The 18,105-nt window shown below is 34.0% G+C and overlaps 1 protein-coding gene across 4 annotated transcripts in view; it reads left to right on the top strand.

Annotated features, from left to right (window-relative positions):
* Positions 1-18,105, top strand: part of ATRNL1 (attractin like 1) — an 861,353-nt gene that overhangs the window by 85,172 nt on the left and 758,076 nt on the right. For all 4 annotated transcript variants that reach the window (XM_055248210.2, XM_055248235.2, XM_055248225.2 and 1 more), the window contains exon 8: positions 415-670. In XM_055248210.2, coding sequence (XP_055104185.1) covers positions 415-670 — 256 coding nt within the window. The remainder of the gene's footprint in view (positions 1-414; positions 671-18,105) is intronic.

Genomic DNA, 18,105 nt, shown 5'->3' with positions numbered 1-18,105 from the left:
TTGTTACTCTTCAGTTATATGGGAGGAGTACATTATTCTTTGTTACAGGACTACCTCACCCTTAAATTGTAAGTTCTTGATTAGCTTATTGCGTTTTCCATTCTTAAAGCAGTAGTTTAGTGTTCTCTTCCTGTATGATAATTAAAAGTATACTTAATTGACTACATAATGTAATAGTTAAAAAATATATTTAAAGTAGCTTTTTGAAAGCTTTGCTGTTCCCCCCTTTTGTATATAAAAGCATTAATTGTCATTATTTATGTGTTCTCATTACTTTTTACAAATGAGAACAATGCCTTATGCATGTTGTGAGCAATTACTAAAATTTTATGTAAATTTAATCGTTATTTTAAATTAATATTTGTTAAGCTATAACATTATTTTATCTATTAATATATGTATTTTAATTTACAGGAAAACATCTTTATGTATGGAGGCAGAATTGAAACAAATGATGGCAATGTCACAGATGAATTATGGGTTTTTAACATACATAGTCAGTCTTGGAGTACAAAAACTCCTACTGTTCTTGGACATGGTCAGCAGTATGCTGTGGAGGGACACTCAGCACATATAATGGAGTTGGATAGTAGAGATGTTGTCATGATCATAATATTTGGATATTCTGCAATATATGGTTATACAAGCAGCATACAGGAATACCATATCTGTGAGTTACTTAAAAATTGTAATTTCTTTATTGATTGGGAATGTTTTTCTCTTAATAAAATCTTCATATAAATTTAGTCAAAATGGTGAGTTATTTGAGATTGAAATTATAAGCTGATAATAATTTTTAATATAAGCTTTTTTGATTTTGTTAGATTTTGTCCTTTAATATTTAAGCTTACCTTTTTAACCAAATGAGGGGAAATATTACATAATAGTCTCATTTTCTAAGATTTGTGAATTTTTAAAAAAAATATGTGAAATTCCAGTAGGTGGTGCTATTTCTTTGGATTTTATTTATGAACGAAGCACTGAAACTATCCCAATCTCTTTACTATGCTTTGCGTGGTTTCAGGATTTTTCATTTTTTAGCATTCTATTTCTAATCTTACTGCTATATCTTTATGTATGTATTACTTCTTTAAAATCAGCTTCTCAAGGATAGTCTGCTGGCTTCTATAAGAGATTATTTGTTATGTGAAGGTGAAGGTGACTAGGGCAATCTACATGTGAGTTTTTGTACTATACCTTTACTCCTTTTTGTTTTTCTGGTACTTCATTTTTTTGAATTATTTATAACATTTTTAAAACAGTGGTAACCTTTTTTATTGTTTTTAGTTTGTTTACAAATATATGCCCTTTGGTGGTTATTCAGATTCAAGAAAATAATTCTTTTCTGGCTCTGGCCAGTATTATGAACTCAAATTCTTGGCTCTTTTGTGTATGGACAACTATATATACAACTATTTAGAGTCTTTGTGCAGTCTTAATGAGAAAACTCATTTGCAGACCACCATTAGCAAGAGAGTACTTGTATGCTCAGAGGAAGTCTCCCCTTCAAAATACTCCACTGTTTCCCTTGCAGTCCTTTTAAGTGATGGCTGTTTTTGTTTACATATTCTCAGTACAGCTGGGTCAAAAGTGGGTTACATATCTCCTTTACTTCTTATTGCCATTTCCACTCTGTTCTCAATTCCTCCTCCTTTAAATTGCCTGGCCTTGACTCTTACATCATCAGAATATATCACCTATTACTTCACCTTCCTGCACTCATCCTTTGCTCTCAGATGGCTGTGTTTTATTTCTTGAGGAATTTAGCTGCTGGCTTACTGTCACTGTGTCCAGAATACATAAGGCAAATATTTTTATGTTGTAAATATGCACTTAAGTACTTCTCCTACCTGGCCTGTCCATTTCTTGATCTACCAAAGATTTTGTTTTGCATCCTCCTTGAGCCACTCTCTCCATTGTTACATTCTAGACCTTGTTATTCCAGTACAATGAGTCCATAACTTCCATTTGAAACATCTTACTTTTCAAGTACTACTGATCTCTCCAGCTTACTGTTTCTAATGCCCACACTCTGACAATTCTTTGACCTTACCAGAGCCTTTAGTCTGTTGAGACTATCAGTTTTTCCACTATCTCTCACTCTTTTTTTGTCCATATTTCTAACCCTACCGTTTTTTATCCATACTTCTAACCCTACTCATACTTCTAAATGTACCTAGCTTTAAATTTCATAATTACCGTTCTCAAGTTTTTTTTTTTTTTTTTTTTAATGATATCTGGTACTTACTCAGCTGTAAGTTTATAATTACCCATGTCAAGTTGGCCCTTAATGACATCTGGAACTTCTGCCAGTCTAGCTTGGGCTCGCTCCCAGATCTCCTGGATGACTATTTCATACCTTTTCCTCTCTCCTCAAGTTTCAAACACTTCCTTCTCTATCATCACTCTCAATTGATGACCTTAGTTCTTATTTTACTGAGAAAATAGAAGTAATCAGAAGAGAATGGCTATTGATGGGAACACGTTGGAGGGTGATGGTTAATAAGCAATGCTCCGTTGAATAAGCTTGCTTACATACGTTATTGTCATAACAAACTCATGACAGCATTGAGGCAGACATGTGGCTGAGTTATTCCAACTTTTGAAATGGGCCCAGGAGTTTTTAAGCAAGAGTTAACAGATGTTCTATGTAGAAGGGCAGTTTTCTTTTCTGATTTTGTTATTAATTTTTGGTTTTATTATAGTACTCAGGAAATGGTCTTATTTCTACTTTTTAAATTTATTGAAATTTTCTTTATGGCTCAGTTTTCACAAATATTTGATAGGCACTTGAGAAGAAGATAAATCCAATAATATCAAGGTATGGAGTTTGATATTATTTATTTATAAAATTGACTTTATTGATTATATTGTTTAGGCCTTCTGTTACTGACTTAGTATTTTTTGTTCTTGATCTATCTTGCTGTGAAAGTTGAAGTAAAATTTTAAAGTGTTAGTGTATTTTTCCTATTTCTCCTTATATATTCTGGAATTTATGTTTTATAGAAGTTACTATTACAAATATTAATAACTGTTATGTGTTTACTAAATTGTATTACTTAATATTATAAAGTGATTTGTTTGTTTAATGTTTTCTTGACCTGAATTCTACCTCATCTGTTATTAATATTGCCCTTGTTTTGTTTTTTTGGTCAATCTTTTCCTAGTATACCTTTGCTCATCCCTTTATTGTTATTATTGTTTAGTGTTTTAGAATCACTTTTAAAAAAAATGTATTTCTTGCATACAAGAGAGAGTTGAGTTTTGCTTTGTGATTCCTGTTTTTTTGTAAATTTTCTGTACATGTCTTATATTTTCAAAAGTCATTATTGCCTTTTTTGTTGGTTTGTTTTTAATTATAGCTCTTCTCACGTTTAGGGCCCTCCTTTCCCTTACTTTGTTTTATTTTTTTGTAGGGATGGGTATGGTAAGTTTTGAGATCTGCTTCCATTAGTTTCCTCTGTGCTACTTGTTTCTCACTGCTCTTTCAGCATTTTTTTGGCTGCTTCTGTTTAGCTGTTTTGGTTTCACTTGATTTTTGTACATTCATACCTAATCTAGACTTTATGAGGAATTTTTTTTTTTACCCTCGTAATTTCTCTGGAAATGTAATTTTCTTTTCCTTTCACTTCATCTACTTTCCCCATGTTTTCCTTTTGTTTTCTATTTCTTTTCCAGGGAGAATGGGGGAGATTCAGAACTAAACTGTCATCACGTTGGTTTTGACTTTTGAAATTTTAAAATGAGTACTTAGTCTAAAGTTAAACAATACTCTTATTCTTTGATCAACCTCCAATTTATAGGATACTGTTTTCCACTGTTTTAGTTATTTTTGTTTTGTTTCAAACACAATGCTAATTATATCATTTTATAATATAAATAAATTAGAAATAAACACTAAGTATATCATTTATTTACAGGGGTCAGCAAAAGGCATCTATAAATGACCAGATAGTAAATATCTTAGGCTTTGTTGGTCATACAGTCTCTGTCACAACTAATTAACTCTGCCTTGTAGCATGAAAGTTGCAATAGACAATACATAAACAAATGGGCATGGTTGTGTTCAATAAAAATGTATTTACAAAAACAGGTGGTGGGCTAGATTTAGCCTTTGGGCCTTACTTTGCCTACACTTGCTCTTAAGAGAAAGAGTATGCTTCTAGGGCCCTAGCAACCGTGATCCAACTTAAATTAAAATTTGGCATATAGTTTTTTTTGGACATTATATATAGGGAAAATACATGCCCCAAAGTAGCCTGATATCTAGTAAATGGCCCAAAGTTCCGAGGGGGAACAGTTGTTTCATTTATTTGGAACCAAGGCTGAAATAGATGCTATCTATCTGCCTCCACGGAGCACATTTTTAAAAATATGCTTTTTCATTGAGGATGTACACTTTCAAGGATCTTGACTTTATATAGATACTCTCTAATCTTATACCTACATGAGTCCACCTTCAGTGTTGGCCATTAAAATGGAATCTCTAGGCCATCTGATTAGTATATGTTATCCTTACTGAATATAGTTTATAATTCATAGTTTGCCGAATATATTTCGTGCGCTTCATAGTTTCCTTTATTGAATGTTTGTCCCACTCAGCCATCAGACATAATGGTGGTTATGCTTTCCGAGGATGGCCAGGAAAGCACTATGGGTTTATTCTGATCAACTATTAGTGATAAATATTGATATAGGTTGTTAGCTGATATATTCCTCTCCTGGTAGGTTTTTGTTTGATTTGGGATAATCTGATTACAGAATGCCAATTCTGTTTTAGATAATCTAAACATATTTTTATATTGAGTTTCTTTTGGCTTATTCTACAACCAAAATACTATGTCTAAATAAATTTATCAGCAGGGTATTTTTGGCTTGATTTTTGTCTTACTAACTGCATTACTTGTCAGGCATACTTAAGAATGTAGTGTAAGATGAAAATGGGAAGAATACATGATTGATGAGTTTCATAAGAATAATAGATAAACCATGGGCAGTTTCACATTCTGTGAATTATTGAAGTACAAAGCATAACCCAACAAATTTTTTGTAAAATTATTTCTTAATAGAAAAATTAATATCTTACTTTATTCCTAATGCATTTTGAATTTTCTGCTTACATGTTGAAAGTATGTGGTGTCATAAAATAATCTATAGTACTTTCAAAGAAAATAGTACAAAATGATGGGTAAATGTAGTTTAAAGATGCTGTCAGAATAATTAAGTTGGCCGGGCGCGGTGGCTCACGCTTGTAATCCCAGCACTTTGGGAGGCCGAGGCGGGCAGATCATGAGGTCAGGAGATCGAGACCACGGTGAAACCCCGTCTCTACTAAAAATACAAAAAAATTAGCCGGGCGTAGTGGCGGGCGCCTGTAGTCCCAGCTACTCGGAGAGGCTGAGGCAGGAGAATGGCGTGAACCCGGGAGGCGGAGCTTGCAGTGAGCTGAGATTGCGCCACTGCACTCCAGCCTGGGTGATAGAGCGAGACTCCGTCTCAAAAAAAAAAAAAAAAAAAAAAAAACAAAGAATAAGTTCACCACACTGTCTTCCACAATGGTTGAACTAGTTTACAGTCCCACCAACAGTGTAAAAGTGTTCCTATTTCTCCACATCCTCTCCAGCACCTGTTGTTTCATGATTTTTTAATGATCGCCATTCTAACTGGTGTGAGATGGTATCTCATTGTGGTTTTGATTTGCATTTCTCTGATGTCCAGTGATGATGAGCATTTTTTCATGTATCTGTTGGCTGCATAAATGTCTTCTTTTGAGAAGTGTCTGTTCATATCCTTCACCCACTTTTTGATGGGGTTGTTTTTTTTTTCTTGTAAATTTGTTTGAGTTCTTTGTAGATTCTGGATATTAGCCCTTTGTCAGATGAGTAGATTGCAAAAATTTTCTCCCATTCTGTAGGTTGCCTGTTCACTCTGATGGTAGTTTCTTTTGCTGTGCAGAATCTCTTTAGTTAGATCCCATTTGTCAATTTTGGCTTTTGTTGCCATTGCTTTTGGTGTTTTAGTCATGAAGTCCTTGCCCATGCCTATGTCCTGTGAATTGTTTTGGCTGCATGTTGTAAATAAACTTTATGGAAGAAAGAACAGAAAGAGGATAGTTAGGAAGTTGTTAACGGTAATCTGGGCCAAAAATGATGATGAGAATTAATCGATTTGTTTGATTTTTTTAAAAAGTAGAACCAGTAGTATTTGCTGAGGGTTTAGATGTAGAGTGTGAAATGAAAGAGAGGAACCCAGGGTGATTCCAAAATTTTGGGCCTGAGTAGCTGGAAAGATGAAATTGCCATCAACTGACATGTAGAAGATGGTGAAGCAGGTTTGGGGCGAAGGTGTTTTGAAGATGAGAGTTCAGTTTGGACATGTTATACGTGAGATAGCCACTAGATGTCAAAGAGAAAATGTCAAGCAGACAGTTGGATATATATGTTGCTATAGGTACTCTTTTTTTTAAAATTTATATTCTTTTTCTAAGAAGTTTTAGAGCAGGAATTCTGCAGTATACCTCCTTGTGTGTACACTTTCTAATAAAGTGCCATATTCTTACTGGAGTCCTAGGGAGAAAGATTTGGGCTGAAGGTGTAAATTTGGGAGTTCTTGGGAGTTCTTAAAGCCAAGAGACTAGATCAGATCACTAATGAAGTGGGTGTAGATAAAAAGGAGAATAAAAGGATTGAGCTATAGGGTTCCCGAATAATAAGAGGTAGGGGAGAAAAGGAGGATAAGCAAGGAAGAGTACGATGAAGTGTAAGCCAAGTGCAGAAAGAATATTAAGTGGGAAAGTAGTCAACGGAGCCACATTCTGCTGATGCCTCAAGTACAATGATTACTAAGGATTGATTGAATTTAGCACTGTGCAGTCATTGGTGATCTTAACAGGAACAGTTTCTGTGTAGTGGTGGGGTGAAAGTCTCACAATATTGGATTTAATAGGGAATGAGAGGAGTAGAAGTGGAAATGATGGGTGGAGCCAGCTCTTTCAAGGATATGTGTTTGAAAAGGAAAGCACAAAGTGAGCAGAAACTGGCAAGAAATGTAGGATCCTTTTTAGCTTGGATTTTTGCAGAAGCAGACAATGAGACAGGATTTCAGTGAAATAATTTTATTTGGGAAAGTGTAGGTAACACTGTTAGGGGAGTTGAGAAGTGATACAAGGACGAGAAGGCAGCCATTTAAAGGTCCAGGCTTTAATTGACACATAATCTCTGAAATTTTCTTCTTTAACTATTAACCCTGTCAGTTGATGTGTCCCATGGATTGTGTCTCCAAAACCTACCCATTCTTAGTAGAGAAACTATCCATTTTTAGCAGAGATGGGGTTTCGCCATGCCTGTCTCGCACTCCTGAGCTCAAGTGATCTGCCTGTTTTGACGTCCCGAAGTTCTGAGATTACAAAGTACTGTGTCATCCAGTGTGGCTTGATTAATATGAAAATGTTTATAGAGATAAGACAACAGAATACTTAAGAAAATAGCTCATGTGAAGTATACACAAATCTGGAAGAGCTGTGTTTTTTTTTTTTGTTTTTTTTTTTTGAGACAGTCTGACTCTGTTGCAGGGGCTGGAATGCAGTGGCACGATCTCAGTTCACTGCAGCCTCTGCCTCCTGGGTTCAAGTGATCCTCCCATCTCAGCCTCCCAAGTGGTTGGGATTATAGGCATGCACCACCACACCCAGCTAATTTTTGTATTTTTAGTAGAGATGGGGTTTCGCCATGCCTGTCTTGAACTCCTGAGCTCAAGTGATCTGCCTGCTTCGACCTCCCAAAGTGCTGGGATTACAGGCATGAGCCACCGTGCCTGGCCAAGGAAGGGAAATTTTTTGTGAGAACATCCTAGGGTACAACTTCTAAAAGTGATGTCGGGTTATCAAGTGCTTAGGTGTGACAGTGACAACAAGATTTATATTCAAAATTATTGGAAAAATCCAGAAAATGTGTAATGAAGAAATCAGCGTGCAGTAAAGGTTCCACATGCTTTTATTTGTCACAGAGTGGAAGTGGCCTTCATAATTGTATAATGATGAAAAGACTTGTTAATCCACAGCTTTATTTACTGCATTTGTCATTTTCTGGAGGTAGTTTTATTTTCCTCTAAGCTCCTGTGTCCTTTTGTTTTTAAATGAATATGACACATGCTACAATTTGAATATGTCCCCTCCAAAATTCATGTTGAAACCTAGTCCCCATTGTGGTAGTATTAAGAGGTGGGGCTTTTTGGGGGTGTGATTAAGTCAGGATGGCTCTGCTGTCATGAATGGATTAGTGCCTTACAAAAAATGCTGGAGGGAGCTAGCTGGGTCCTTTTTGCCTTCCATCCTTCCACCATGTGAGGACACAGCATTCTTCCCCTCTGGAGGACCTAGCAAACAAGGCACCATCTTGAAGCAGATTGTAGCTCTCAGCAGACACCAAACCTACCAGCACCCTGATTTTGAAATTCCTAGTTTCCAGAACTGTTAGAAATAAATTTCCATTGTTTATTAATTACATATATGCTGTTTTTTATAGGTACTCTATTTTTCTAAAAAAATTTATATTCTTTTTCTAAGAAGTTTTAGAGGAAGAATTCTGCAACATACCTCCTGTGTGTATACTTTCTAGTAAAGGGCCGTATATTAAATGCTTGATAAATATTTGTGGATGAATAAATAGGGTTTTCGTCACACTTTCCTTAAAAGTGTGAATCTGTGTTTCTTGACTTTGTTTTTAGTATATTAACCAAATTATTTAAATTGTGTACTATACATAATTATTATTCTCCTTCTAGTGATGACTCATAACATGCTGTGCTTGATGTTCTCCATTTGTCTCTCCACATCTATTATTTTTTTTCCATCCTGTTTCCATGCCCTCTGGCTTCCAAGTAGGCTGAGCCAATGATGGTAGATCTGATGGTGGGAGATGAGTGGGGTTGTGGTATTTTATTCCACCAACTTTCTCCCTGCTGGATAACTTTGGGTTAATTTTGTTGCTTTATTGAAGGCTGAACTGTCAGGTGTCTTCGTATAGCTATTCTCTAGGAATTCTGGAAACACTCCCTCCTCTTGCTTTTTTAAGGCCAAGGGGTGGTAGAGGCTTCCTGTTGTGGTAGGTCTCAGGATATTGCCCTGGTCATACCTTTATAAGTAGCCTTTTATTAGATACTTTATAATTGTTTTGAGCATATTATTTATTTCCTGTCAGCACCCTGGCTGATATAGTAGCTACTATTGGCTTTTTAGAGATTCAAATATAACTTTTGACCAAAATGATCCTTCATATGTTCTTATTCTGGAAGTTGAGAGGAAGAAGTGTCTTGTGAGAGGATTTCACACTTTATTAGTGGAGAAAAATGTTGACAGAAGTATAAGCATTTCAGAATAGCATGGAATTAGGTCCTTTAGTCCATTTCTATGCTTATTTTTGAATTTTTAAATTTTAATATCACATGGTCATCTTTAATGTTGCATTTTCTCTTAATGTTAAAGATTAATATATTTATCATCTTTCAAGAGTAGCTGTTCTAATTTTTTAATAAGCAGAACGCTTATTTATATATTTCTTATTTATTCAAGAAAGCCTTTTTGTTGGATATTCTTTTAAATTTCTTTTTGAATTATGCTAACTCAGACTCAACTTTTTTTGGTTATTATGCTATCAACGTAGAAGTAATCATGTCTTACTAGCAAAATACCCTCAAGGTGTATTTGGTGGGAAGATATTTATTTTTTAAAAAGCCCATTTGCTGTATTCCTTTAAGTTTTCTCTTTAAAATCATGTTCATTTAAAAAAAAGTTGAATTTTTTGTTTTTAAGTTTTCCATTATTCTGAAATCCAGAAATTCTTATTGTATGTTTGTTTTAAAAAATAGCTTTATCACGTATACATGCGCATATCATCTGGTTTGCTTATTTTTGACCTTTATAAAAAGGTCGTGTTTATGCCATTTTCTCAGGCTTTCTTTGATTTTGTTTACCACGGTTATTACCAAGATTCATCCATGTCATTATCTATTGCTGCAGTTAACTTCTTTATATTTCTGTATTTTATTCATTGTATAACTCTACCACAATTTATTTACCCATTTCCCTGCTTTTGAGCTTTTGGATTTGGTATCTGGTAAAATTTACCCACAGTAGCCATTTTGAGACATATCCTGATAAACTATTGCATTTTAAGAGATAAAGAAAAAATCCTTAGGATTCTCCAGCAGAAAGATGAAATATCTTACAAGGGCAAGAGATTAGACTAGTATCAGATTTTTCAAAAGCAACATACAGATCAAGGCAACCATGGAACAAAATTTTCAAGACACTTAAGAAAGTATAGACCAAGGGTTTTATGTCTTGCCAAATTGTACCTCAAGTGTCAAGGCTATCAAAAATAATTTTGAACATAGAAAAACTAAGTTAATACTGTATGTGTGTGGCCTTACCTGAGAAATGTATATACTAGGGTAGAGGTGTGCAGATGTTTTTTGGTAAGGGTTCAGATAGTAAGTAATTTAGGCTTTGTATCCTACTAAATTGTGTTGACTCTGTTGTCACTACTCAGTTCTTCCATTGAAACTGTATGCAAACAGTATAAATTGCATAAAAGGGTGAGTGTGGCTATGTCCAGTAAAACCTGATTTACAAAAACAATTGGTGGAGTTAATGGGCTGTAATTTTCCAATGCCTGTCCTGGAGAATGAGCTTCATCTAATGAACAGATAAATGGGAACACTTCAGGTAAAAGATTGATGGAAAACATTTCACATACTTAATTTTAGAGCTAAGACTAAAATAAAGGTAGGAATATGGGTAGACAACTAAGTGTGCAAATGTTACATGTTCTGTCCAAGTAGAAATAATGCAGTTAAAAATGGGAGAAGGGAGAGGAAAGGGGAAATCAGAGATAAGAACATTGACAGCTGCATATGTAATAGATAGGAATCAAAAGATGCCATTTAACACTTGATATTCCATCAAGGTCTATTGGACCCAATTTTAGTTTTTATTTTGTTTTCTGAGCAGGCCTACTTATTTGTGAAGATTATTATTTTATACATTTTATTCTTTCTTAGAAATCTTTCAAAGAACAAAGAGAACATTTACTTGTTAAAAAAATCAGAATAAAATATTCTGTCTGTAATTATCAGATGGGTCTGTTGCATTCTTTTAAAAACCTAAGATACACTGTGGAATTTAAATGTTGTTATTTTCTATGTTCTGAAGCATTTCACTATTTATCATTTTAGGAACTAATTCATTACTTACCAGTTATTTCCAACTATGCTAAAAATTAACAATAAAACAGAAGTTTTTTAGAAAGATGATGCCACAGTGAAAAAAACTGTCATCCTTTAGTTGTATTATTGTAGTGCCCAAAGTATTTTATTACCTTTAAAGCAGGCATACAAGAAGACAAAATACCACCATTGTTTTTGTTGAACACAGTTGAGAATTTAAAATTTTTCATTTTCTGCCCATACTAGTAAAAAGTTGAAAGATCTTTCACAGTTATTAGACAAATAAGAAGGTGAATGCAAAGAGACAGATAAGAATGCAAAGAGACAGATAAGAATGCAAAGAGACAGATGGCAACACTGTAAACTCTGGTGATTTTACACTAAATCTCAGACTATGGATCTTCAGGAAATGATATCCTGAATGAATTTTTTCAAACTCTTAGATTCAATGAGTAAACAGTACATTTTTATTTTTTATTATGTTTATATGCCCCAACACTTCTTTAAAACAAAGAGGCTTGCTATATTTAATTTCTTTTTGGAATTTGCAAAAGGTAGTTTTTGACTGACACTTTTTTCTTGTGTAAATTACTTATAACATGACGTGATAAAGCAACTAAAAGGAACCATTGAACCATGATAAATGCTGATTACTATTGTTCTAGGTATACTGAGGATTAAAATTGACAGAACAGATAATAAAATTAGGTAAGAAAGATGAGAATTAAGGGCACTATGAAAGGTATATACACAAAGGAAAACACTGTAACAAAGATATAAACGTTCCTACATACCAAAAGAAATAAAAGCAAAGAAATATCAAATAGGAAAAAAACTGAGAAAAATGCATTATAATACACACAGTAATTATGACATAAAATTCTGTGACAGAGTTGAGATTCACCATAATATCAGTACATGAGAATGGGATTAGCTTGCTTATTAAAAGAAAACATTTCAACTTGCTGCATAAATCTGTGCTTGATTGAGGAGACATTTACAACATATTGATGCAGAAACGATGAAAATAAAGGATCAGAGAAAGATATCATAGGTGAATGATTATAGTAAGACAGTAGGGAATATCAAAACATTATATGAGACAAGAATACCTTATAATTACTAAAACCTTCAATTCACCACAATGATATAATATATATTAGAAGAATATTATCTATACACCAGACAACCCAGCAACCACCTATAGAAAACAGAAACCACAGGCAGTGAAGAGAAACAGTGTCACTTCAGTACAAAACAGGTCAGTCATTACTGTCAATACACAACAGGATAAAAAATAAGAAAATATCAAAAAATCTAAACAACATAACTAATAAAGTTGAAGTTAAGGATGTATAGCAAACAATACAGCCTGATTATAGAGAATGTTGTCTTCTCATGCACATGGAAAACCCACAAAAATGGACTGAATATGTATATAAAAAATTAGTAGTTTCCCAAGAATGGAAGTATTGAAAATAAACACCTGAAATTAAATAAAATCTTTCTATTGGGTGAATGGGGAAATACAAGGAAAAATTACAGAATTTCGGAAAAATAGTGACAGTAAAAGCAACACATATAAAAATTTATGGGATACATTTAGAACAGTTACCAGAAGTATATTAATATGAATGAAAATAAATGCACCTCATTCCCAATTCAAAAAGCTAGAAAAAGAATAGCTAAACCAACAAGTAAAGATTTTTGCATAACTTTTTACATAACTAGGAGGAAAATAAAAATAAAAGCTGAAATTAATGATGTAAGAACAGAAAAATAGATTAATTTTTTTGAAAAAAACAAAATAGAGAAGCCAGCAGCTCATTTAATCAAGAAACGAGAGAGCAAGCACAAATACACAAAACAAGAAATGACAAGGGAGAAATATTGATAGGATATTAAAATAATAGACTATCTTCTACACCAATGCAATTAAATTTGAAAATGTTGAAGAAATGAATTATTTCATAGAAAGTAGCAATTTTCCAAATTGAACCCAGTAAATATAAAAAATTTATATAAAGCACTTTCCATAGAAAAAGTGGAGAAAACACCAGGCCTAGATGATACCAGAGAGTAAATTTAGCAAAATCTTAATAGCTGGATAGTCTCAATGCTATGTAGGTTGTTTTAGAGAATGATAAAGGAAGGAAAACTTCCAAATTTGTTTTATAAGGGAAGTATAACATTACCACTTAAACCCACTACACAGAAATGGAAAATTTACATATGTATACGATTAAAAATGAAATAAAACCTTTCCCCGTTAAATATTAACACAAAATTCTAAGTAAAATGAACACTCTAACGCATTCTTTTCGTAATGTGTGTTGAGTTTTATTAATATATTTTATAATAAGCATCCTTGGATGCCTGGGTATATATCCCATTTAATAATAAAATACACATTAATAGATAATTAAGTATAATTAAGTGGGATATATAACCAAGCATCCAAGGATGACTATTATGAAATATATTAATAAAACTCACTATATTAGTAGGTCAAAGGAGAAAAATGATACGATTATTTCCATTGGTATTAAAAAAATCACATTTCTAATAAAGCTTGAGAAAATGGGAATGGATCGCTACTGTATGAACATAATAAATATGTTTCAATCCCAAAGCCAGCATCTTACACTTAATAAGGGAAATAAGCATTTCTGTTCACTTCAAGAACAAAACAAGCGTGCACGCTATCTCCAGTGCAAGGTTATATATATATACACACATACACACGCAACTATGTATATAACTATATATACACAACTATGTATAACTACATATATATACACAACTATATAACTATGAAGTAGTAATATATATACATGTACTACTTTTTGTGTAAGGGAAGTAAAATATAGTTATGCGTGCTAATTTGAGCAAAAGTGAACACAGGAAAGATAAACCAGAAAACAAATATGTTGGTTATTTACAAGGGGTGGTAGAGAATGTTATGGTAAAGATATGAAATGAAAGTATATTTACCTGTGTTTACTCTTTTAAAAAAATAGTCTTGACTTTTAGAAACATTGATTTTTAGAAGCATATTAATCATTTACATATTGAACAATTAAATAAAAAAGGAAAGGAAGAAAAAAATCATAAAACAATGTAAGCTGAAACAAATGAACCTAACTACGTTTCAAATGAATAGGATAATCATTCTGAAAGGGGATGAAAAGAACTAATGCAAGTGATTTTTAAACAGAGTATTTGACTATATGCTCTCAGTCTAGGTGTAGATGTGAAGAAGGACTGCAAACAAATCTTTGAGGTTTGTTTTTTGAAGGTTTAGGTGAAGCAGTTCTGAAATTATTTTAGATATATGTTTAGACTGAAAATAAATAAATATATTGTTTTTGGGAACCAAAATTCTCCATGTGGAAGACGAGAACTGCAGCTATGAAATGGGGAAGTCAAGGAAGAATCCTGGCCTGGATGGATTGCAATTGGAGGTATCAATATGAGTTTATGGTTACTTAGATAAATAGATACATGGATATGTAGATACATGAATAAATAGGTTAATACATAGATGTAGATTCTTCTGAAAGGGCCCAGAAGCTAAGACACCCCAGTAGCAGTAAGCACACTGAACACTCGTATTCCCGGATCTGGCTTGTAATTTTTCCTATGAAAAGAAAGCAGGGCTCCTTGGAGGAGCTGGTTCTATGATTGTGACAAGGAAAGATAAGCTGAGTACATCTTGTTATATCAAATTAAGGAAGCACTCAAGAAAATGATGGGTCATGTCAAAGGAACACAGGAATCACCTTCTAGGGGATCCCATTGGTAAAACATGGGACAATTTGAGCATTAAAATAATTTAGGAAAGAAATACATTAAAAACTATTGAAAAAATAGGAATGCATAAGCTTACACTGAGAGTAGACAGACAAGTACAAATACAGAAGAAGGGAAGCCTCTACTTTACATAGAATGCAGACTGTCATAGCTGGAGTTGAAAAATCATTTTGCAAAAGTCATAGTAAAAGTTGGGATGGGAAAGAATCATCAATGGATGTTAAATCTGTGGGGGTGGGTATGAAGTTTTTTTATGAGATGTGCATGGCATTTAAGTCTCCCCTACAGATTGTTGATAAGGTGCAGGAGAAAAATCACAACTACATAGTAGAGAAACCTGACAATAACTTGTCTGAGTGATCAAAATTGACATCACAAACTGAGGGGAATTGGACACTGTGTGCCTTTGTATATGATACCTACAGAAAGAGACATTACATGTGGTAGAGTTCTGCAAACCAGTTCTGTAAAAGTTGAAATAGTAAATATTTTGGGCTTTGTGGACTATGCAGTTTCTGTCTCATCTATTCAATTCTGCCATTATAGGGTGAAAGCAAGCCATAGATAAGTAACTGAGTGAACAGAATGAAGAGACATTTTATGGAAAGGGGGAAAATACTCACAAATTGTACATCTGATAAGAGGTTAATATCCAAAATATATAAACAGCAACTTAAAACAACCCGATTAAAAAATGGGCAAAGGATCTATGTAGACATTTCTCAAAGAAGACATACAAATGATAAGAAATGCTGGCAAGGATGTGGAGAAAAGGGAGCCCTCATACATTATTGATGGAATGTAAATTAGTACAACCATGATGGAGAACAGTTCGGAGGTTCCTCAAAAAAACTAAAAACAGAGTTACTAAATGACCCAGCAATCTCACTGCTAGATACATACCCAAAAGAAAGAAGATCATTATAGTGAAGAGATATCTACACTCCCATGTTTGTTGCAGTACTATTCATCATAGCCAAGATTTGGAAGCAACCTAAGTGTCCATCAACAGGAATGGATAAAGAAAAAATGGTCCATATATACAATGGAGTACCATTCAGCCATAAGAAAGAATGCAACCCTGTCATTTGCAACATGGATGGAACTGGAAATCATTAAGTGAAATAAGCCAGGCACAGAAAGAAAACTGCATGTTCTCACTTATTTGTGGGAGCTAAAAATGAAAGCAAACTCATGGAGATAGAAGAATGATGGTTATTAGAGGTTGGGAAGGGTCGTTGGTGGGGATGTGAGGATGATTAATGGGTGCAGAAAGTATATATACAATGAGTAAAATCATTGTGCTATTTGATAGCACAACAGTGACTATAGTGAACAACAGTTTATTGTACATTTTAAAATAGTAGAATTGGATTGTTTGTATCAAGGAAATGAATAAATGATTGATGTGATTATTATGCGTTGTATGCTTGTTTCAAAATATCTCATGTAACCCATAAATATATACATCTATGTGACCACAAAAATTAAAAAAAAATTTATAAAGCAAAACATACAAATGGCCAACAGATGTATGAAAACATGCTCAATATTACTAGTGATCAGGGAAATGCAAATTAAAACTACAATGATCTATGATCTTTCCCCTCACACCTGTTAGAATGGCTATAAAAAAGACAAAAGATAACAAGTATTGGCGAGGATGTGGAAAACAGGGAGTCCTTGTACACTGTTGCTGGGAATAATTTTTTTTTTTTTTTTTTTTTTTTTTTTTTTTTAACATGAGCAGCAGAGTAGGTTTGACCCCACAGGACATAGCTTACCAACCCCTACCTTACAGTATTGTGACTAGGAATGCTAACCTGAAGCTAATCATGAAGCAATATCAGACAAACTTCAAATAAAGAATATGCCATCTAAAAAGAGGGATGGATGACTTTGTTCTTCAAAAATATCCATGTTATGGGAGACAAAGGTTGAAAAATTGTTCCAGATTAAAGGAAGCTTACAAGACATGACAGCTGGTTGTTGACCACCGGTGCGCAACATGGTGACAACAAATGCATGAGAACTGGTGATGCCAGACTGGATTCTATGCTGGATGAAAAATTAAAAAATGCTATGAAGGACATTATGTACTCAGTTCACAAAATTTAAGTGTATAGATACATTAAAGTATTGTACAAATGTTAAATTTCTTAAAGTTGATAACTGCAATATGGTTATGTATAATAGAGGGTGCTTGGCTTTTTTTATTTTTTATTTTTTTGAGACGGAGTCTCCCTCTGTAGCCCAAGCCGGAGTGATCTCGGCTCACTGCAACCTCCGTTTCCCGGGTTCAAGTGATTCTCCTGCCTCAGCCTCCTGAGTAGCTGGGACTACAGGCACGCACCAGCACGCCCGGTTAATTTTTTTATTTTTAGTAGAGATGGGGTTTCACCGTGTTAACCAGGATGGTCTTGATCTCCTGATCCGTGATCCACCCACCTCGGTCTCCCAAAGTGCTGGGATTATAGGCGTGAGACACCGCACCCAGCTGGTTCTTAAGAAATACACACGGAAGTATTAGGGGCAATAAGAATGATGTATACAACTGGGAGAGAGGGAGAGGGAGGGGGAGAGGGAGAAAGGGAGAGGAAGGGAGAGAGACAGGGAGAAAGAATTAATGATAAACGGGAAAAATGTTGACAATTAGGGAATCTGAATGACAGGTATATGTGTATGGGGAGTTCTTTGGCTATTCTTGCACTTTTGAAATTATTTACAAATAAAATGTGAAAATAGAAGAAGTGGATAAATGTTTTTTTCATATTTGGTTATGTGGAATATATGTTTAACTGAAGATTTTAAGAATTCCCTTGAACTTACTGTGGCAGTAAAGGAAATGTCAGTTTGTCCTTTTTTGTTATACTTAGAATTATGGCTTTTAGGGAATCTACAAATCTCAGAGGGGAATTGTGTGGATGGTTTTACTAACTTGGACCATAAAGCTCTTCTGGGTTAGTCCTGTGGGAAATTTATTTCACTTAAGGTTAGCAATACCTCATAAACTTTCTAAGAATCTCAATGTGAGTCTCAAGGTGAGTATGATATTAATGTTTTGCTTTA

The sequence above is a fragment of the Symphalangus syndactylus genome, chromosome 2 (assembly GCF_028878055.3).
Source record: "Symphalangus syndactylus isolate Jambi chromosome 2, NHGRI_mSymSyn1-v2.1_pri, whole genome shotgun sequence".
NCBI lineage: Eukaryota > Metazoa > Chordata > Mammalia > Primates > Hylobatidae > Symphalangus > Symphalangus syndactylus.
The sequence above is the reverse complement of the archived record's forward strand: the minus strand, read 5'-3'. Positions and strand labels throughout refer to the sequence as shown.